The following is a 21,605-nucleotide window of genomic DNA, read 5'->3' on the forward strand; positions in this document are numbered from 1 at the left end:
TAGGCACATATCCAGGATGAGCTGGGTTTGGGAGAAAGCAGAGAGTCTGCCCTCTCCCTCCCCATGGACATCACTGATTTGCTCACAGTGTGGACTGATCTGGTGCAGAGACGCCCAGGCGTGTCCCCGTCCACATTTGACCTGATTAAGCCATGGAGCCTGCTGCTGCATCCCCCTCAGTACCTTGGCCTCGTGCCACTGTGTGACGAGTTGAGGACATTGGATGTCTGGGTGTCTGTTTGTCAGGAGGAAAAACTCTCCGCTGGGGGGAAGCTGAGGCACTCCTGTAGCTAATTTCGTCCTTGGAGATTGTCCACCTTAGAATTTCACTCTGCTTGCTAAGAGGTAGGAGTTGTTACACCTGAATCCCACGCTGGGCTTGCCAACTGGTTTGGGTTCCTTGCTGTCTTGTGCCACTGTCCATGCTGCGCACTGTAGGCCAAGGGCCAACCCCAGCTGGGTCCAGGCAGGAGGTGCTGGGGTCAGGAAACTAGGGTCTTGCTTTTGTGGTAACTGTATCCATTTGAATTTTCTTAGATAAGCTGTATTTATTAATAAACTTTTAAATTCATTTTATAGAAGTTGCTGTTCTCTCAAACTATTTAAATATATTACATTCGGGTGTGTCTTTCAGGTAACAATTGCTTGCGATGCAGTTCTTAGCTCAAAATCTCCATATAGAAAGCAGGACCCAGACACATGGGAAAATGAATTGCCAGTATCCAAGTATGCCAGCAACCTCACCCAGCTGGACAATGGAGTCAGGATTCCTCCAAGGTGAGCGTCAGAAAGGGAAATGGAACATTACCCCCTAAAACCAGCCAAAAGAAGACCTACTTTCTATATCTTCTCTGAATTAGCAGTTCACATCATTTTCTTATCAGATGCCTTTTGTTAAGAATGAACTCAAAAAATTACTCTAAAATCATCTGTACCTTTGGAGTAGATGCTGAATGTGGCTGGCCCACACCCCTGAGCCCGCCCTACCTGCAGCTCTGCTGGAGGGCTTTCTCTGCCTGTAGAAGCCATGCAGGCCTGTGCCTGGGATGGTCAGACATGCTAAGGAGTTCATGCTCCCTCCTGTTTTCCTGGGACAGCCCTCGCCAACCAGAGACTGTGGAGTGGCTGGGAAAATAGCTCAGATCCCCTCCGCTCAGGTGGGGCAGCGGTCTCCTGGAGTTCCCCTTCTCGACTGTCCCCAGCTGGCCAGGGTGGCTTCCTGTGCTTTGCAGTCTCACTTTCCTGTGGTGCCTCCTGGGATCACCTCCCGAATCAGCCATTCACATTCACAGTTTTGTCTCAGAGTCTGCTTCCCGGGGAACCCAACTTACAACCATCTTTGGTTGCCATGTTTTCAGCTGGAATGCTCTCTGGGCCACGTTAGCCCCCCTCTCAGGCGCTGGTGTGTCCAGAGGCAGATGCCAGAAGGAAAGAGCAGGTGGATTAGAAGTGTGTCCAGTCTTGTTGAACCCTAACTGTTCTGTGTAGTCTTCGTGAAGGCACCTCACTTTCTCCTCTTCACGATGGGGATGGCAATACTGATGTGGGTGGAGGGTGACTATTAGAACTAAATGGTAGGGTACCTGGTGCATACCCGACATTTAACCTTTAGTTGATTTCCTTTCTACTTAATTTTTGCAGTCTAGTAGGGTTTTGTTAAAACTAGTGTTCTTAGGTATGGTTAATGGTTTTGAACTTTAGATGTTTATATATACATGATATCCTTAATGTTTTAAGCTTACTCAAGCTCCACTGTCCCTGACATAGGAATTTTAAGGAAATGGCCTGCCCTCAGCTTCTGTGTGAGTTTTCTGAAGCAAAAAGGGTGTTGCAGAAGGGATGGGAGGAGCTGGTCCTCCCAGGAAGGCAGAGGGTACTGAGTGGTCCTGCCGCTCCTCGAGGGGTCTCAGGTTATCCCACTGATGGTTTACTGTGGCCCCAGCTGGAGGCACTTCGTTTCTTCCACGTTAATTTTCTGATTCTGCCATGCACTCTTGCTGTACTAACCACTCTGCAATGATTTTCCAGCGGTTGGAAGTGTGCCAGGTGTGACCTGCGGGAAAACCTCTGGTTGAACCTGACTGATGGCTCCGTGCTGTGCGGGAAGTGGTTCTTTGACAGCTCTGGGGGCAATGGGCACGCACTGGAGCATTACAGAGACATGGGCTACCCTCTTGCGGTGAAGCTGGGAACCATCACCCCTGACGGGGCAGGTGAGTGTGCTTGTACCAACTCAGGGACCTGGCGGAGGCTCCCTCCTACATTTAAGCCTTGTCTTAACCTGAGGGTTTTAGGGTGTAGGCTCCAGATTCTGACATCTCAGGTTTGAATGCTGATTCTGCCTGTTATTAGCTGTCAGGTCTTGGGTGCGTTTTCAGATTCTTCTAAGTGTCAGGGTCTTCATCTTGAGGCTAATCATGGGCTTTGAGCCCAGTGCACACAGAAGGGTCTTAATAAAAGTTAGCTGCTTTTGTTATTGTGTTTCTGTATATCTCTTGGCTAAGAGGGCAGCAGCAGGAACGAGGCTTCGGGAAGCAAATGTGCATAGTCAGGCCCAGCATTAGAACCGTGGGGGAAGCCCTGGACTTCAGTCTGGGGTTTAGCGTTATTTCAGGAACAGATGGCTCATTCTGGAGAAGGTGGGTTTTGAAGGGGAGACAGTGTGTGTCCAGAGTGCCTGCAACTGTTGTCAGCGCCAGTGCTCACGTGCCGAAGGGGTCGGGACTGGTTCCTGTTTGGACTGCCAGCTTCAGAATTGTTTTGTTTTCTTTATGGTCTCACATCGTATGTTTTAAAATCATAGCTTTGGCCATGTTTATACAGTTAATTCCTTCTACCATTTTGTGAGGAAAGAAGAAATAATGCCGTAGTCAGTAGGAGAGACTTCAGTATCCAGCAGTGGCCGTTGGAACCCACCCTCAGTCGGAGCATCACTGAGAGCATGGATTAAGCACGGGTCTGGCTCAGCACCTAGGTCCTTCTTCTCCATCTCCCCAGGCGTGAGAATCTCTTTCTTCTTTATTAGTTTAAGGGAAGAGGAGTTTTTAGGAGAAATATAAAGATCCTTGTCTTTTCTCTGTTTTCTTTCTGTGACTGACTAGCCTGCCTCCGAGTTGACTGGCTAGGACCAGTCACCTGGTCTTCTTTCCCTCCTGACCTTCACTAAACACGGTGCACTTGTCAGTCGCCTTTTCCGTCCGACTGGCTTTGTTCCCCGCTTGGTTTCCACCTCAGGGCTGGCAGTTAGGTCCTGTTGAGATTCTTTTGATTCACATTGTGGATAATTTTCCTGTTTCTAAAGTTAGGGAGCTTTTTTAAAAAACTCATTAGGGAAAAGTAGCTGCAAGAGGCCCAGGTTCTGGTGCCAAACATCCCCCCGCCCCCGAGCAAATAAAACTCTACACACGCCAGGCTGAATCCTAAGATTTCCAGGACCTGGAGAGGAAATTCAGGATGTGCGGTTGGATCCGGGTCCCAGCAAAGTGTTGGCAGGCCATGGCTCTGCTGAATGACTCCTCGGGCAGGCACCCGTCATTGTGTTTTTGGGGCACCACAGAGGGAAGGGTTGGAAATGTAGGAATTCTGTTGGATAAAATGATAAGGGGAGAAAACTTGAATGTTTCTCCTCTGTGTGCCGTTCTGCGAAGTGTTTTGATAAGGCCAGTGATGAGAAGTCCAGCTCTTGGAAGAAACCTGTCCAAAACTACAGGTGTTGGTATATGAGGGCTTAGTTTTAAAATTTTAGTTGGTGGAAGACTGGGCTATTTCTTACGTATCTTTGGGTTCCATGCAGAATCTTATATGTAGTAGGCATACATACTTTTGTTAAGTGAACCAAAATGTTAGGATTTAAATAATTAGATTTTATTTAAATGTATGTTAATAATAAAGGCAAAGGTTTAATTTTCCAGAAGGCTTTTTTCTAGTGTGAAACTTATTTTTAAACTGCAATTTAGAGTACATCTGAAGATTTTTTTCAGCTCGAGGAAGGGAAGTTTATATTTGCTTCTTAATTATCCAAGAAGCAGATGTTCAGTGTAACATATTTAGAAAACAGAGAAGAGTGTAGAGAGGTAAATAAAAATCACTAGCAATACCACTTGCCAGACGAATTACTTCTAACAATTAGCATATCTTCTTTCATTCCTTTTGCTTCTTTAAGGCCTTGATTAGTTCTTATACAAAAACACCGCCCTACCATATTTTTACCAAACTTGAATTGCATTGTATAAAAATACCTTATTTCTCTCTATTTAACTTTAAATGGTCTTTCATGCCATTAGTGTTCGTCAGTACCCTATGGTAGTTCCATAAATCATTTGTTTCATTGTTCCCCTGAGTTGTCGTAATGTTTTTGCTATTCTGATGGACATTCTTGTACATATACAAAGCTTTGGGTGTTTTTCTAATTCTTTTTTTTTTTTTTAGGATAAATTCCTGGGAACAAAGGGCTGATCCTTTGAAATTTTCAGTTGCCAAGTTTCTTTGTTTAAACAGTTGTGGTAACTTACATTCCCACCAGCGGTGTATGAAAATACCCATTTCTCCAAATCTTGGACAACTTTGGGTACTCAGAAAATTTAAAAACATTTGCTAATCTGGTATCTTATTTTAATTTGCTTTACTACTGAGGCTGAACATTTTTACAGTGTTCTTGGCCATTCATAGTTATTTTTCTGAATTTCTGAGGCTAATTTTCTAGTTGGTATATGTGTAGGTATTTTCTTATTGGTTTAAAAAAAACTAGTTATCAAGAATATTAACCCAGTATCTGCCATTAAGGTTTTTTTTAGAGGAAGGAGCATTTTTAAGGATTTATTCACTATCTAATTGACAGTGTTTGAATCACAGGTGAATGAAACACCTCACAGCAGTGAGGGTCTCACACCTGTGGCGAGGGTTCTGGCGTTCATTTGCTGAAATGATGCTCACTTTCTGAAAAAAGATCAGGATTTCATTCCTGCTTATTTTGTGCAGAGTTGGTTTTAACACAGATGATTATTTTCAATTTCATTATTAGTTCATAAAAGTTTATGTGATGCATCAATTCTATTTTAGTTTCTTTTAAATTTGTATTTAATTGGTTGCTAACTGTAGCTTATTGTTCATTTAAAAGCTAAATAAGTTCATGAAAACATGCATAAAGTTTCCTGAAATATCCTGTGATGCACCTTGTGTGTGCTGAGGCCCAGAAGGGCAGGGTGCCCTTTGGGGGTAGGGTGGCCACCTCCTGGGTTGCAGCTGAGGGTCGCATCACCCATACTCACTAGGCTAACAGAGTCCGATTCAGCTTACAAGAGACAAAAATCTCAGATTCAGGGTGTTTATTTTTTAGTTTATAACGAGAACCACAACTGCTGGCTTGACCAGGACATTCCTTCCCTGTGGGAAGCTGAATTATATTTAGAATATTGTTTAGTAAACATTGAATCCAAGCAGGTTGTGGACTCAAATATTTAATGGTAGTGATCCAGTTATCTTGGTCTCCTGCTCCCCTATAAGGATGTACCTGTTCAGTGGGAAAGTCCTACTCATCTTGAGGTCTCAACTTAGAATTGGTTCTTCCAAGAAGCCCTGATCCCTCAGGCGAGCCATTGTGGTGGCGTGGGTAACAGAAATGGGCCCCATACCAAATTCCACTCTGGGTCCCCATGGGTACAGCAACAAACAAGTCCGGAAACAGATCACCGTGCAAACAAACAAAAAGCTTTCCTCTGTGGGAGGAGACGTTGGTTTGGCAAAAGCAAGGGCGAGGTTCTTGGTGGGAAGGGAGTGAGAAGGCATGGATGAAGGAGAGGGTGTTTTCTCCTTCCAGCACAGACACTGGTTTACCTAAGAACATGCCTCAGTGCCTTGTGTGATTGAAGAGTCTTACTGAGATGCCCAGGGCAGCTGTGAAGCCGCCTAGCCCTCAGGCCTCTGCACCAGCTCCATAGATTCTCAAGGTGGTCTTTCTTCTTTGGTCATCTTCGCTCTTGGCCTGGGCATGTGCTCCCTTGAGTTACTCAGAGCCTACAGGTTTGAAATCACAGCATTGATGACTTCATTTAGTTTTGACCTGGCTTGTGCCCCTGCTGTCTGCCTCTGTAGCACTGTGTGCTTCTCCATTGTAGCATTTTCCCACGAGATCCTGTAACTGTGTTTAATGATGGCGCCCCAGATAGCAGTGCCTGAGTGCCGTGTTTGCTCTACACTCTGTATCTCTAGCGTCTGACATCGTCTCTCGCACCTAATAGGTGCTCAGTCTATATCTGTGGAGTATATAGATAAGGAAGACACATCAATAAAATTTGCTCCTCTGATTCACCATTTTCTGTCTGTCTTCCCCCCCCCCCCCCCATTTTGTTGATGTCTTTCTTTCTTGTTTTCCTTTCCTGACTATAGTCTAGGTTTTGTCTGGCACGGAAGTGATTCCATCTAAGGTGATGGTGCCTACTACCCCTGACCTCATTCATTTCGTATGTATTTCTCTAGTAATGCTGGAGCTTTCTCTGGTTTCTCTTCTGGTCTGTGGCAGAGGGTCTGTAGACAACACCAGTAGAAGCTCAGGGTGGAGACGTGGTGCAGTATGGGTGGATGGGTCAGCACTCACTCTGATGGGAACCTTTCCTCACAGAATTGGGTGTTCGACCAAGAGTTCTGTTTTTCTCTCCACTCAACCTGTGGGTCAAGGGCAGTGAAGCCGGCTTCCCAGGTTTTCTCTTTCTAAACACAAGAGTGTATTGAGGTACATCTTCACCTCTCCTCCTTCTGCTTTCCTGTGTGGGAATTGGAGGGCAAGATTTGGACTTCTGCCCTTTTCTGGGGCTTAGGAAGAGATCCCAAGGTCACAGGATGAAGCCACACCCGAGACGATGTCTGTTGAGGCCCTGGACACCAAACCAGCATTTCTTCTAAGGTTATTTGAAATGGTAAGAGTTTAAACTCATGAGGGCAGAGGCCTTGCTTGGCTGACTTAACAACATATTCTCAGTATCTGTGTGTATCTGGTGTTCAGTACATACTTACTGAGTGCAGGGGATGAGTGAGCACGTCAGCCCGGTGGGTGAGCGGGGATGGCCACTGGTGCACTGAGTTCCATGCCACTCAACAGAGTCATTTCAATCCCTGGGAACCAAACCGCAGATGAGAAAGTCTTTTCAATCAAGATGTTATAGTAAATTCTAAAAAATAATAAAAAGGCAAAACCAATGACCACCAAAAAAATCTCATTTAGAGGTAACAAATTATTACCATTTTGATATAATTCCTTGCAGATTCTTAGTCTTGGTCTCAATTTTCATTTCTGTTCCCTCTTTCCTCAGTTGATTTTGGAACTTACTGCACGTACAATTTTCCCACTGTCACATCAATGGGTTGTTTACATTCTAAAACTATTTAATATCTTCTTCCTTCTGTGGATCTCTTTATGCTCTTCCTGGTTTAGTTTGTCGTTTAACTGGAAACAAAACAGCGGTTGGTTTCCTTGTAAAGTGAAGGTAGGTACTTGTGAAGTGTTGCTTGGGCTATTCCTGGGAGGAACCCTCTCAGGCTTCCTAACCGAGCCGCTCGGCTCCAAGCTTGTAAGTCAAGTTGGGGTGGGCGAGAGTCATGCTTGTCAGGCAGTGCTTATTTGTTAAAACAGTTTCTGGGCTAAGTCTTGACTTTGCTGACTTAGAGATAAAGCGAATTTCCCAGTGAAAAATGTAGAAGCCAGGACTTTCAGCTTCCAAGTTCTCTTCAGATTTTTTTTGTGACTACATGTCATTTATAAATTCCTTAAGAAAAGATCATCATTCATTTTTAGATTACTTGTTTGTTACTCACTAAACTGCTTTTGTCATTTGGAGTAAGACATGACTAGAGTGTCTGACTGAATCATGCTATGTCTTTGGAGCAGTTAATGACTAGAGATAGGAATCAGTAATTTCTCCGTGTGGTGTGAGTCCAGTGGGTTAAGATCCACAGATTGCTCTGTCATTTTCACTTATTTCAAAAGTCTAGGCCCATACTAATAGTGCAGTTCTGGCAATTTTATTTTCTTTTTTAAAAAATATATTTTATTGATTATACCATTACAGTTCTGTTCCCCCCTTCATTCCCCTCCACCCGAACACCCCCTCCCCCACCATTCTCCCCCCGTTAGTTTATAACCATGTGTCTCAAGTTCTTTAGATTCTATATTTCCCCTACTATTCTTGCCCTCCCCCCTATCTATTTTCTATCTACCATCTATGCTATTTTCTGTGCCTTCTCCCCCCTTCTCCTCCTCCCACCCCCCTGTTTCTAACCCTCCATGTGTTCTGCATTTCTATGGTTCTACTCCTGATCTAGCTGTCCTCTTGGTTTGCTTTTGTTTTAGGTATGGTTGTTAATAACTGTGAGTTTGTTGTCCTTTCACTGTTCATATTTTTCATCTTCTTTTTCTTATATAAGTCCCTTTAGTATTTCATATAATAAGGGCTTGGTGATGGTGAACTCCTTGAACTTGCCCTTATCTGAGAAGCACTTTATCTGTCCTTCCATTCTAAATGAAAGTTTTGCTGGATAAAGCAATCTTGGCTGTAGGTCTTTGGATTTCATGACTTGGAATACTTCTTTCCAGCCCCTTCTTGCCTGTAAGGTCTCTTTTGAGAAATCCGCTGACAATCTGATGGGTACTCCTTTGTAGGTGACTGTCCCCTTATCTCTGGCTGCTTTTAGGATTCTCTCCTTCATTTTCATCTTGGCTAATGTAATTATGATGTGTCTTGGTGTGTTCCTTCTTGGGTCCAACTTCTTTGGGACTGTCTGAGCTTCCTGGATTTCCTGGAAGTCTATTTCCTTTGCCAGACTGGGGAAGTTCTCCTTTATTATTTGTTCAAATACGTTTTCTGCATGTGGCTGTTTCTTTTCCCCTTCTGGTACCCCTATAATCCAGATGTTGGAACGTTTGAAGATGTCCTGGAGGTTCCTAAGCCTCTCCTCATTTTTTTGAATTCTTGTTTCTTCATTCTTTTCTGGTTGTATGTTTTGTTCTTCCTTCTGGTGCATTGATTTGAGTCCCAGTTTCCATCGCTATTGGTTTCCTGGACATCTCCCTTCATTTCAATTAGTTTAGCCTTCATATGTTCCTCTAATTTGTGACTATAATCAACCAGTTCTGTGAGCATCCTGATGACCAGTGTTTTGAACTGTGCATTTGAGAGGCTGGCAATCTCTTGGTTGCTTAGAGTTATTGGATCTGGGGCTTTGAGTTCTTCCTGAGCCATCTTTTGAACTGTTCGTGCCTGTTATGTATCAGGATTGGAGCCCTAGATGTTCACCAGAGCAGGGCAACTCAGTCGCTGGGTTGTGACCCTGTATGTGGGGGCGGGGTCAATGAGGAGCAATGCCGGTCCCGTCTGCCACCTCCCGCCGCCGCCGCCACAGGTGCCACAGTTGCCACCGCCACCGGGGCTGAGCGCTTTGTCTCCCCTCGCGTGAATGTGCCACCTCCGTCAGCCCTCCACCACGGGGTTCACCCCTAAGGCCTGCGTGGTCCGTCTCACTGTGCACGAATGTGCGACCAGGGTCAGTCTGCCCCACACCCTGACTGGGTCCAGGCTACCTGCGCGCCTAGGTCGAGGGATCTGTCCTGCCCGACCCAGCTCCGCTGCTGGCTCCGCCCCTCTTACCATCCCCGTGGAACGATTAGTTGTAGTCGGACTTCCATATAATTCAATTTTCTGTTCTTTGGCTGTGTCTTTGTTCTCCAAACCTTTGTTGTGTTCAAACTTGGTTGTGGGAGAAGGCACAGTGTTTTCACCTATGCCTCCATCTTGGCGGAAGTCCTCCAATTTTATTATTTTCAAATAGAGCTCTGCTAATGAGAAGCTTAAAGTCTAAAGACTTCCAGACGCCCTCACTAGTTAATAATAACCAATGTTAAAATGCCCAGGGAATGCCATTTTTAGTTTCCAGCCAGTGTTTGAGTGGTATTTTTCTGTCGCTTGTCATAGATGAAAAGTATTGCCGATGTATTTATTTCAGGTCATTAGTTCAAATATTTTGTTGGTGTTTTTAGTATTTAAACTTCTTGGAAATTTTTTGTTTATTGGGTTGGGAATTTTGCCTTTTGTTTTTGCTTTTGAAACACTGAATTATATTTTAGAAAAGAATATAAATGAAGGCTACTACCCACAAATTTAAATGGGCCTCTAGGGAAAGAGGGATAGAGGAAAAAGCTGTACAACATTTAATCTATTAACAATAGAAAGATAATAATATTATTATCTATTAATAATCTATTAATAATAGAAATAGAAAGGTTAATTATTATTAATCTATTAATAATAGAACTCTATTAATAGAATTACTATTCTATTAATTAATAGAATAATCTATTGATAATCTATTAATAATAGAAAGTGAATTAATAATTCACTGTTATCCTTTGATAACAGTGAATCTCCATGAATCTAGGTTTGGGTCAAAGGGTCACCAGAGTTTCTGTATATAACTTCTTTTTCCCTCCTGGTGATGTTCCAAAGAGCAGGAAACTGTTTGGATAGTCTGTCTTTACTGTCCTAAAGGATGATATGTTTTATGTCTGTTTCCTTTGTAATAAATTTCATTCTTCAAATTTAGGATTGAAGAAATTGTGGTTTTTGACCCTGCGTGCCTGTTAAAGGCCTGGGACGGTGCTTCCCCAAGTCTGTTGGTCCCCCGAGAGGTTTAAGGAAGGGGTCTGGTGTGAGGGAGAAAGGACGGGGCCAGGGGTCAGAATAGCTGGGTTCTGGGCCACCCGTGGGGTTTGAGGCCAGTGACGTAACCTTTCTGAGTCTCTTCCTCATCTGCAAAACCGGCCTGACACTGTTCCCTCTCTCACATCACACTGCTGGGTGAGGACAGATAGGGCAGTGGTTCCATTAGCATTTAGGGATCTTATTATTAAAATGCAGATTCTCATTCAGTAGGTCCATGTGGAGCCTGGGGTCTATACGCTTTGAGAAGCCAGGTTCTGTCTGGAGCATTCTCTTGTCAGGTCCAATATTAGGATCCCGAGGAGAGAAGCCCCACCTCAGCACAGAACTGCCCAACATTAGTGCACCATCCCTCAGGCCCTGGGGCAGGGGGGCAGGGCTTGGGGCAGGGGGGCAGGGCCTGGGGCAGCCGGAGCCCCTTGAGTCACCCTGCTGTGTCAAACACATCGTCATCTTCAGTGTGTGCTCCGAGGGGCACACGTTTGGGATGCACTGCACCGTCCTCACACGGCCGTCCCCAGCTTTGTGAGGTGTGGACACCAAAGTGGGAAAGAAGCGAAGGGGGCAAGCTGTTGGGGCTGAGACTGTAGAGGGTTCCACCAGCAGGAGCGTGTCCTGTCCTGGACCTGACACCCCAGTCCGGTCACTCAGCTGCCGCCGAGGGCCTGCGTGCGCCCCGTGGGTCCTCCCTGCCTGGGCACACGGGGTCACCCCTCCCCTCCCTCAGCCTCCCTCCTCCTGAACGTCTAGTTGTGCCACTCTGGTTTTGGCTAGAAAACTCAAATGCCAGGCATTTTTTTGTTTGTCTGATTTTAAATGATTCTAACTTTAGACATTGCTGTTTTCTAGTTTCAGAAAATCATTTTTTAAAAAATTAACTTCCTGAAATGTCACAAGAATTGATATGTGGATACATTTATGAAAAAGCCCTATTTATCATGTTTGGTGTTTAGCATCTGCCTTTCCTCAGTCGAGGGACTCCTGGGAAGCTTTTGTTTCATTCGTTGATGTGTCCCAAGCTGGGTGCACAGTAGGAGCTCCATTAATAAGGCTGAATATTGAATGACTTGATTACAGCTTATTTTCTCCTCACCCTCTAGATGTTTATTCTTTTCAAGAAGAGGAACCTGTTTTGGACCCGCATTTGGCCAAGCACTTGGCGCATTTTGGAATCGACATGCTTCACATGCACGGGGTGAGAGTGTCTGCACTCCTTCTCTGTTTCCAGCTTGTGGGGAGGGAACCGTCTGTTTTTTTAATATATAACTTTTCCGATATGAATGTTCACTTTTGAGGTGTTAGGTGTTAATGGTTGCATTTACTTCTTGAATGTAATTAATTGGCATTTTCCTTTGGTCACCAGCTCGGACCTTTTTATGGTCTAATAAAAACGGCACCTCGTCAAGGTTTGTTTAGTTAGAGTTTACTTAAGATCTTGTTTAGTAAACTCTCCATTGATGGAGAGGTGCATGAGTCACCCTTTGTTCACCAAAGGGAGAAGGTACGGGAGATGACCTTTAAAATGACCTTTGACCAACCTCACTTTAATTAATTTCAGGAAGGGAAGCAGAGCTGGGGGGGACGGGTGTGGAAGGAATAAGCCAACATACTGTTGTTGATGGAGGAACTTGCTTCATTTCCTGGTGTGTTTTCGAAGTGCTCTCCTGGCTGTGTGGCGTCTGTCCCCACGAGGAGCTACTTCGGTGGGCGTGTTTTGTGTCCGCCCGCCTGGGCCACCTCCCGCTCCTCACGTTCTCCTGTCTCCTCTCTCACTCGTGTCGCTTGTTCATTCTTTTCCTCTGCTCCTCTGTCAGCCTCCCTCCTGTTTCAGGGCCTCCCAAGCCCCACAGTTTCATTGTACTTTCTTCTCCAACTTGCCTTTTTGTTTGCTGTGTTGTGTTTTTTCCTCTCTCGAAATTATTCCACTTGCTTCTTTCTTTCGATTCTTATTTTTCTTTTTTCCTCCTCCTATGTCCTTTCTTTTCAGTCTCTCTTTTAAGTCTTTTAAATGTGGGGGTTTTAATTGTGGAAAGACGTAACATAACATTTACCACTGTAACCATTTTTAAGTGTGCAGTCCTGTGGCATTAAGTTCATTTACATGTGTAGCCGTCACCACCGCAGTGTCCTTTAATTAGGTTGTTCATTTTTCTGTTGGTTGCAAAAAAAGGGCAGAAACATTCATTGCTGTTAGAAATCATCCTAATGGTTAAGTCATGATCTCACCTAAAGCTCTGCGAACGATGATCACAGCTAAAGTTGTTTTTCTTCAATGACTTTGCCCCAGACAGAGAACGGGCTCCGGGACAATGACATCAAGCCAAGGGTCAGTGAGTGGGAAGTGATCCAGGAGACGGGGACGAAGCTGAAGCCCATGTACGGCCCTGGGTACACGGGCCTCAAGAACCTGGGCAACAGTTGCTACCTCAGCTCCGTCATGCAGGCCATCTTCAGCATCCCAGAATTCCAGAGAGCGTGAGTGTCCCCTGGGGACAGGGTGCACAGTGCCACCCTTGTCCCCTAGTGTGTGCTGGGGAAGCCCACCTTCATGGGCTGCAGGGCATTTCACCACCTCACGTGTTGGGGGGAGCTTCTTGCCCTGACGCTGGGTGAGAACCCTTGTCAAGTGTTAAGGGGATCAGGTGAGATAAGGAGAACTGTGTGAACCAAAAAACCTCCCACAGGGATTTGTCACACTAATCATGGCTTCCGTTATTAGACCATCACCCTCTGTGCCAAGAAAATGTTAATCATTAATCTTCCCAGCAAGCCTGCCCAGTCAGATGCATTAGGAGAGATTCAGTGATCTATTTGGAGGATTTAGGCTTTTGGGGTTTTTTTTTTTTTTGCCACTCAGAATGTGATTTGCAGACCGGTCCTTGTCTTCACACGGCAGGATGTGGCTCTGCAGTGAGACAGGAATGAAACTGACAGTGAGCATTTAGCAGTTTTAATAGCAATTAGACATGGCCATGTTTTATAAATAGCATTTTATTTTCTACCAATTTGTTTTTATCGTATTTTTAAAATGTGCCATCTACATGAGTTGAAATAATAAAAAAGCCGGTCCATCACTGAAGATAATTTGGGAGGCACTGACTTCCGGCACTTCCTCCCGGTGCATGTGCAGGCTGCCTTTCTCCTTCCATACCGAGGGGCAGAGCAGCCGCCTCTGGCCACATTCTTCCTTAGCCATGCTGGGGACAGGGGGCCACCGAGACGGGACCTGCGGCGGGGCTCCCCTGGGCAACCACTGCCCAAGTTTGGAACACAGTCTCCGGTGTTTTCCAGAGAGGGCAGGTTTCCCCCTTGGTTCAGAATGGGCGAGAACACATGTGTGCTGAGACAGATGGGCAGGTGGCAATCACCTTGACACTGGCAATCACACAGGGCAGTTTTTTACTCAATGGAGTGGATGTGCTAATGACTTCAGAAGGAGTTAATAAAAAAGTATAGCAGATATCCTTTTCTTTCCTCTCTTGGTATTTGAAGAGTTACCTATTACCATTTTCTGGTTTTAGAAATTTATGGCCAGTTTTGCATGCCTGGTTTTCATTTTTTTTTTCATCCAGTCGATAAAGAGTGAGTTCTGTTCTTCTCAGCAGTGTGCCAGGTGTGGGGAGTTCAGTGATGAACAAAGGCACGTGGTTCCTGATCTTACCTGGGGAAACAGATATTAAATAAGTAGCTGTAAGAACAGCTGCATGGTTATAGACATGGTGAGTTCCGTGAAGGAGAAGGCAAGGAGGGGGCCAGTAGGGTCTCTGAAGAAAGGACAAGACAAGGGCCATAGACTTCGAGGGATGTTTGGGGGAGTGGGGACAGGGTGCCGGACGGAAGGAAGGGTAGATCAGAAACTCAGAGGGGAAAACCTTTTCGAAGGTTTGCATCGCGCATTAAATTGAGTAATATCTCATATTTGTATTACCATTTCATTGGGCAACAATGTAGCTTCATCTTATATGTCTCATGTTCTAAGAATTTTTTAAAACATTGAAGGAATGTCCATATGGTAGCTGTTGTGTAATTATTCTTTTTGTTGAAGTAGAAGATCAGAGAAACTTGTGTTCCTTCATTACAAAGCCCGACAGCACTTTTAGTGATTTACAATGTGTAGTTTTTTAAAAAATTATTTTTTCAAATTTAATCTTTATTTTTCAGTACTATTAGTCCCCTTACAACACAGCCTGTAGTTTTTGAAAATTCTTTCCACACTCCAGAATTTGATGAACATTACCTTTCTGAATTTTTTCTTCAGTAAAAAAAATGTACTTTATGCCTGTGATTCAAATCTCTCACCTCCGTCTTGTTTCAAGGGTTTTAGAATTTTATATTATCTAATATTTTATATTCTGGCTTCTGAACATTTACTGTAGATACTAGGACACATGCAATTCATTATTCATAGTCTTTCTTTTTTTATTTTTCCACCAAATATAACTGGACCCAAACACCTCCTGCTCACACACGTTTCCCCCAGCAGGACTGACTCAGTGGAGTCGGGGCCAGGAGTGAGGCCTCTGTTTGTAAGTAGAGAGAGTGACTCACAGCGGGATTACATGACCTGTGCACCACCACTGTGTAATTTGAGAACGTCAGCCTGGCTCTTGGATACCCTGGCTGGCGTTTGGACCCCGTTTACATCTCCAAATAATTCTGATGAGGATCAAATCTAAATAATCTGGTGTGCACATTGAATGACAACCAATGTGGATTCTCAGATAGCAAAACTCTGTTTTTTTCTTTGACAACCACTAGATTACAAACTGAAGATGCAATATGTGTTTAAAAAATTACCTAGTGTTTCTTCAGTATTTTAAGTTAATTTTGTTATAATGGATGATATTTTTTGTTGATTAGAAAAGGAATGTAAGTTACTAGCAAAATGGATTTTTTTAAAGTATATTTTCAAAGATTTTATTGATTTATTTTTATAGAGAGAGGAGAAAGGAAGGAGAAATAGAGGGAGAGAAACATCAATGTGTGGTTGCTTCTCACACATTCCCCACTGGGGACCTGGCCCACAACCCAGGCCTGTGCCCTGACTGGGAGTGGAACCAGTGATCCTTTGGTTTGCAGCCCGTGCTCAGTCCACTAAGCTACACCAGCCAGGCACAAAATGAAATTTTTGACATCAAAAATTTACTGTTTAACTTTATTCCTCTCCACCAGTCTTGCTTGAAAACATAATCCTTTTCACAAATGTTCATCTTCCCAGTGAATTTGTTTTGTCATGTTTCAAGGTCTGAAAAGACTAGATCGTATTGAGTCAATCATATTGTATACCACTAAGAATTCATCAGTGTGGCCTCTGGCTCTGAATAGTTTGGTTCCAAAGTTCGATTTATCTGTTAATTGGCTCTTGGTCTGTTGAAAAATTTCTGGTCGGAATTCTAGCCCTAGGGACACATCCAAAAGCCGTTTCAATGGCTGAAGCGTGCTCTGTCCCCGAGAAGCGTGTTCTGTTCATTCTGATGTAGGTGCATAATTTGGAACACAAATTCTGAGTCTGTGGATAGCAGGTGTCACTAGTGGAGGTTTCTAGGAGTTGAGGGATCCAGTTAAAGGTCATTGCTGACTACTAGGTGTCTTGGTTCTCTGCTGAGGCTTTATTGCAGTAGTGATTTTTCTGTAGGGTTTCGGGTAGTCAGTTATGGAAATAGTTTATGTGGTTACACATTGTGAATATATTCATTCAAGCATATATTTACCGAGTGTCTTTTACATGTCAGATACTGTTCTGGTGCTAGAGAGGCAATGATTTAGGTCGAGTCTCTGCCTTCATGGAGATTATTCTAGTATGTAATTTCTAGCGAGACAGATAATAAACAAGAACATGAGTAAATGATACAACTGCAAATAGTGGTGCATGCCAGGAAGAAAGGAGGCCAGGGTCAGGTGATAAGGAATTAGGAAGGGTGGGAGGTGACTTTTATTCAGGCCCAAGAAGGGTCTGTGGAGGGAGTGTTCCAGGGAGGAGACAGCAGATGGCCTGACCCCAAAGCAGGAGTGAGCTTGGCGTGCCCTTGGGGCAGCAGGGAGGGCAGGTGGCCGAGGCATTGTGGCTGGGGAGAGGGGTGGGCATGAGCTCAGAGATGTGTGTGGAGCAGGGTGCATGTAGGGTCAGGGAAAAGGATCTGCTTCTGGATTCTTTTCAGGCTCAGAGTCAAAATCTGAAGAGGGAAAAGGTGGACAATACAAAGCAGAGGGTGTGAAACAGGCAGTGAATTTAGGACGTGAAAGGATGTTTGCGTGGTGAGGTTAGAGGTGGGTGGTTAGCGTTAGCACTGCCATCATGATGGACTGGTCAGTAGAGGGCTGTGGGCTGCCCCAGGGTCTGAGGTTGGGCAGGTGCCGCCGGGCTGTTCAGAGCACAGCTTTGCAGACAGGCTGCCTGGGTCTGCTCTGGGCTTCATCACTCCCTCCCTGGGTGGCTTGGAAAGCTACCTAATAACTCTGCACCCCTATTACTTGTATCTCTCGGATGGAGCAATGATACCAATCACTTCCTCATGTAGTTGTAGCGAAGACTCAACCAGGTACCACAGGAAACCCTCGAGAAATGAGAGTTGTCCCTGCTGTTCCCATCATAACTCATTTGGACATGATTGGAACGATTCCCAACCTTATTGTTTGGTTTTGAGATGGCAGTTGCAGTGGCCTGAACCGCTGGTCCTTAACTCTGGCTGCATGTTGGAATCACTTGGGAAACTCGCGAAAGAGGCCAAATCCCAGGCCTCAGTCTCAGGCAGTGAAATCAGAACACGGGAGTGGGGTGGGGAAGTTGGCGGCTCTGGCTTTTGCATTTTTTCCAAGAAACTCTTTAGCGGATTCCAACTCACAGCCAAGGGTGAGGTTCACTGATAGAAACACAAGCATTTTAGGGAGGTCCCTGAATATGACTGTGGAGGTGGGAGCTCAGGAAAAAGTTCCTTCAGGGGGACGATTTAACTTTGAAAGGTAAGAAATTCTTAACGAGGACGATGTCTTATTTTGGTTCTGTTCTCTCAGTTTCTGTGTTTTGACCATCACTTCCCATTTTCTAGGTATGTAGGAAATCTTCCAAGAATATTTGACTACTCTCCTTTAGATCCAACACAGGATTTCAACACGCAGATGTAAGTGCCTAATTTAGTTTTTAAGAACAGTCTCCAGTAAAAGTATCTCTAGTGGTTCTTTCTGGGTTGCAGAATTAAAGTTAGTTCTTTATTTTATTCTTTACTTTATGTATTTTGAAAAGTGTTGTAAAATGAACATATGTTACTTAAAAATCCTTTTTCACTTTAGAGAGAGAGGAAGTTGGGCGGGGGGAGAGACATTGGTTTGTTGTCCCCCTTATTTATGGTTTCGTTGGCTGAGGCTTGCGGGCGCCCTGGCGGGGGGTCGCATCTGCAGCCCTGGTGAAAGGGGGCCGACGCGCTAACCACTGAACTGCCCACCCAGGGCTCATGTGTTACTTTGATAAGAATAAAGAAATTAATAAAATTATCTGTAAAGTCCGGAGGAAAATGTGAACATGGAATCAGTATCAAGTAGAATCAACTAAGTAAGCTGCGCATGAGCCATTGAGACAAAGCGGCTCTCCTGAAAACAGCCACACTTAATGAAACTCGCAGGTAATTTTAGTGTCTCCGAGGGGCAGCAACAACGGCCTTTCTGTTTTTGTGTCTCCCCCCCGCCCAGGACTAAGTTAGGACACGGCCTTCTCTCGGGCCAGTATTCGAAACCCCCCGTGAAATCTGGACTCATCGAACAGGTGATGAAAGAGGAGCATAAGGTACGTGTCTGAGCGGCCGGCGTTCGGTTTGCGGGGCGGGGGGGTTTCACCAGCTAGAACGGGGGTTCCTAGGGTTTGGCGAACGGAGGCTGTGAGTTTATTTAGTGCCAGCAGGACAGCTCTCTCACTTCGTTGTGCAGGGCGTCTGTCTGCGTGCCCTCACAAAAGGGTTGGCCGCGTGGGGTTTCCGGCGACAGTTGCTGTGCGGATGCTACGTGATTGCCATCATTAAGGGTCTTCACAGAATTCTTCGTGAAACAGCTGAGGTGGAAGGAGGGAGCTTTATAAGCCACAAACATTTCCCCTTGGTAACGCAGTCTCGGCCCTCGTGGAGCCTTTCTTCCCCTAAGGTTCAGCTTTGTTTGCTAGGGTTTCTCAAGAGGCTGGTTGTTAGAAAACAACACACGCTTTCCAGGTGGCTGCCCCCGCCCCAGCTGAGGGTGCTGAATTTCTGGAGAGGGCTGGGCGGTCCTCATTTTTGGTAAGCTGCCAGGGGGTTTGTAAGTGCACTCATGTCTGAGAACCCAATTGGCCATTTAGTCTTTATGAATTGATAGAGTGACTCTGAAAGATGTGCCTCACCCAATGAGCAGACTTGTGTTTCCACGCACCTGCAGGGCAGGCCGCCGACGCCCCTCTGGGCTGCTCTGTTACACAACTCCAGAGGGCGATCCTTGCAGCCCGGTCTGTTTGAGTGGTGCCCTTGGAATTCCGCACTGCATAGCTCATGCGGCTGCATCTGGCGGCCTTGGCCCCCATCGCTGCAGATGGCCTGGGTGGAATGCATGTCCCACTTCCCCCACACCTGCTCTGCCTTCAGAGTGCCCTGTATTGATTTAGTGGGCGAGTTCCTCCACTTCTGTTTCTTGAGTGTTTGACTTCCATGCTCTCGTCTTACTTCAGTCATCCTTAACTAATGCCTACAGACTGCAAGTAAGAATCAAAAGTGTAATGAAGCCAGTTAGTAGGAGAAATGGAGCAAGTGGGAGAAAGGAGATTATGAACATACAGAGGCTATGTTTGGGGGTGGAGAGAAGGAAGTTGGTCATGAGGAAGGCGGAGAGGGGTGTGGACGTTCAGAGTGGCTAGACCAGGACATCAGAGTGTTGTGGGGGTAGGAAGATGTGTTCTCTAGTTAGTTGCATTGTTATCCAGCCTTGCAAAGTAATGAGTTTCTTACGCAGCCAAGATGGGAAGACCCTCGTCTGGGATGTAGTTGAGGAGGTGCTTTTAGTGTAGGGCTGGGCTTCTCCTACCTCTGGGCCCCTGTGAAGCTCTGAAGAGGTAGTGGTGAAAAAAACTTGGTTCAAAATTTTGTTTTTGATCACACTTATCCTGGGTTATTTATCCAGACAGGTGCTTTTTGGGCCACTCCCAGGGGCAGAGTCCACCCTCCCTGGTAGAGGAGACTTAACTGGGACGTGGGAGCCTGGCTCCCGCTCGCAGCCCGCAAGGGGCTGTGAGACCATGGCAAGCCACGTGAGCTTTTGGTCTCAGCAGTCAAATGGCAGAAATGGTCTCTGGGTGGTGGTTGTGAGTACCGCAAATGTGAGGGTGCCCTCTCTAGAACAAATAAAGCCTGTGAACATTACATGACTGTTGTTAGGCTTTCGGACTCTTCATTTGAGAAAATGTGAAATGAAAATTCATCAGTGTAGCAGTGCTTGGAAGTAAAATTTATTTTTGTTAATATCACGGAGTCCTTTTACATGAGGAAAAAAATAGTTCTTATATGAATTAGCTACATTATTAACTCGGTCTGCCAGCAGTGGTTGGGGCCCCTGCCCGCTCCCTGCTGTTGGATTTCATTACTATTGTGTAGGAGCTCTGTGATCTCTAGGGGTCTGAGGGGTGCAGGTGGGAGCCCCTGTCTGTCTGGCGCAAGGGGTGCCACCTGGCAGCATCTAGGCCATTTATGTCCTGCAGGTGTGTTTTGCTTGGCTCACGCACAGATGTCTGACTTGCCAGCTTCTCTTGAACACTCAGAACCTCCGGCAGTTCCAGGCCTAGCAGCAGTGGGCCGGAGCTGGGTAGCAGGCCTCCTGCACACAGCCCCGGCTGGCTCCCGTCCTTCGCTGATTCATGACCTAGCTGACAGGCTGTGTTTTGGGGTGTGTAACCCCTGACCTAGGTGATCTATAAAGGCCTTTCTTGGCTCTGAGGCACCACAATCAATAGGGTCCCTTGATCATTCAAAATGAGCTTGAATTGATCATTCTGTGTGGTCCCAAAGGTGTTAGTTTCAACCTTAAACAGGCAAGCGATACGTAGTAAAATCTCTACTTCCCTTCGCGGTGGAGGGGTTTACTCTCTGGGGCAGCAGAAGTTTTACTGGCAGTTGGTTTCAGAGAAACCAGGTTGTGAGAATCTTTCCTCTCTCAGGTATCGGGGGCCCTTTGGTCTTGTCCCAGGCCTCTGGTGTTTGTGACTTGTAGATGAGCCTGATATGCCCCCAAAGAGGAAAGAAGATGTATTGAAGCAGGCAAGAGGATGGATTACAAGAGGAAGGTGTGGCGGAGGGGAGAGAGCAGAGTCGGGCCAGAACCTTGTGGCAGGCATGCTTTTTTGCAGGGCCACCACCACTGCTACGAATACCAACATTGCCCAGTTCTGACGAAAGGCCAGACTCTCCTGTGTGTTCCCTGATGCTCAGAAACCTTGCCTCACCTTCCACAGCCAGTGAGTGGGAGGGCTGGTCTTTCCACCAGGCAGTCTGGTCCTGGGTCTGTGCATTTGACCATGGCACCATCCTGCTTCCCTCCCAGTTGTTCCAACTCTTGTTTCAGGCTCCCGGTGCCTCTGTGTGTGGCTGCTGGTGGGTGGATCACACAAGGGGTGCTTAGAGTTTGCAGAATGACCAGGTAGACCAGTCACCTCTCACCTCTGGGGTTCTTACCTCTGTCTGACGTTTTGGATCATTTCCAGAATATATTCTGGTATTAAAATGGCCTGCTGCAGACCAAGGTGAAATCTAGTTTTCACATGTGCATACCTGATGGACTGTTTCATCCGTAAAAGGGTTTGCAGTGTTTAGGGGAGGCACTGCCATTTTACATACATTTTAGAATTGGTTTAAAAAATTAACTTGTGTCTGTGGTAGATAAAACCTCACTATAAAAGAATAC

The 21,605-nt window shown here is 45.5% G+C and overlaps 1 protein-coding gene across 1 annotated transcript in view; it reads left to right on the top strand.

The window, feature by feature from the left end:
* The window catches only part of USP13 (ubiquitin specific peptidase 13), a 102,069-nt gene that overhangs the window by 38,502 nt on the left and 41,962 nt on the right, over positions 1-21,605 (top strand). The window contains exons 5-10 of the mRNA XM_037058790.1: positions 635-777; positions 2,029-2,213; positions 11,804-11,898; positions 12,991-13,178; positions 17,750-17,821; positions 18,387-18,480. Of these exons, the coding sequence (XP_036914685.1) occupies positions 635-777; positions 2,029-2,213; positions 11,804-11,898; positions 12,991-13,178; positions 17,750-17,821; positions 18,387-18,480 (777 nt within the window). The remainder of the gene's footprint in view (positions 1-634; positions 778-2,028; positions 2,214-11,803; positions 11,899-12,990; positions 13,179-17,749; positions 17,822-18,386; positions 18,481-21,605) is intronic.

Source organism: Sturnira hondurensis, unplaced genomic scaffold (genome assembly GCF_014824575.4).
Source record: "Sturnira hondurensis isolate 20B ecotype Veracruz unplaced genomic scaffold, ASM1482457v3 Scaffold0010173, whole genome shotgun sequence".
Classification (NCBI taxonomy): Eukaryota; Metazoa; Chordata; class Mammalia; order Chiroptera; family Phyllostomidae; genus Sturnira; species Sturnira hondurensis.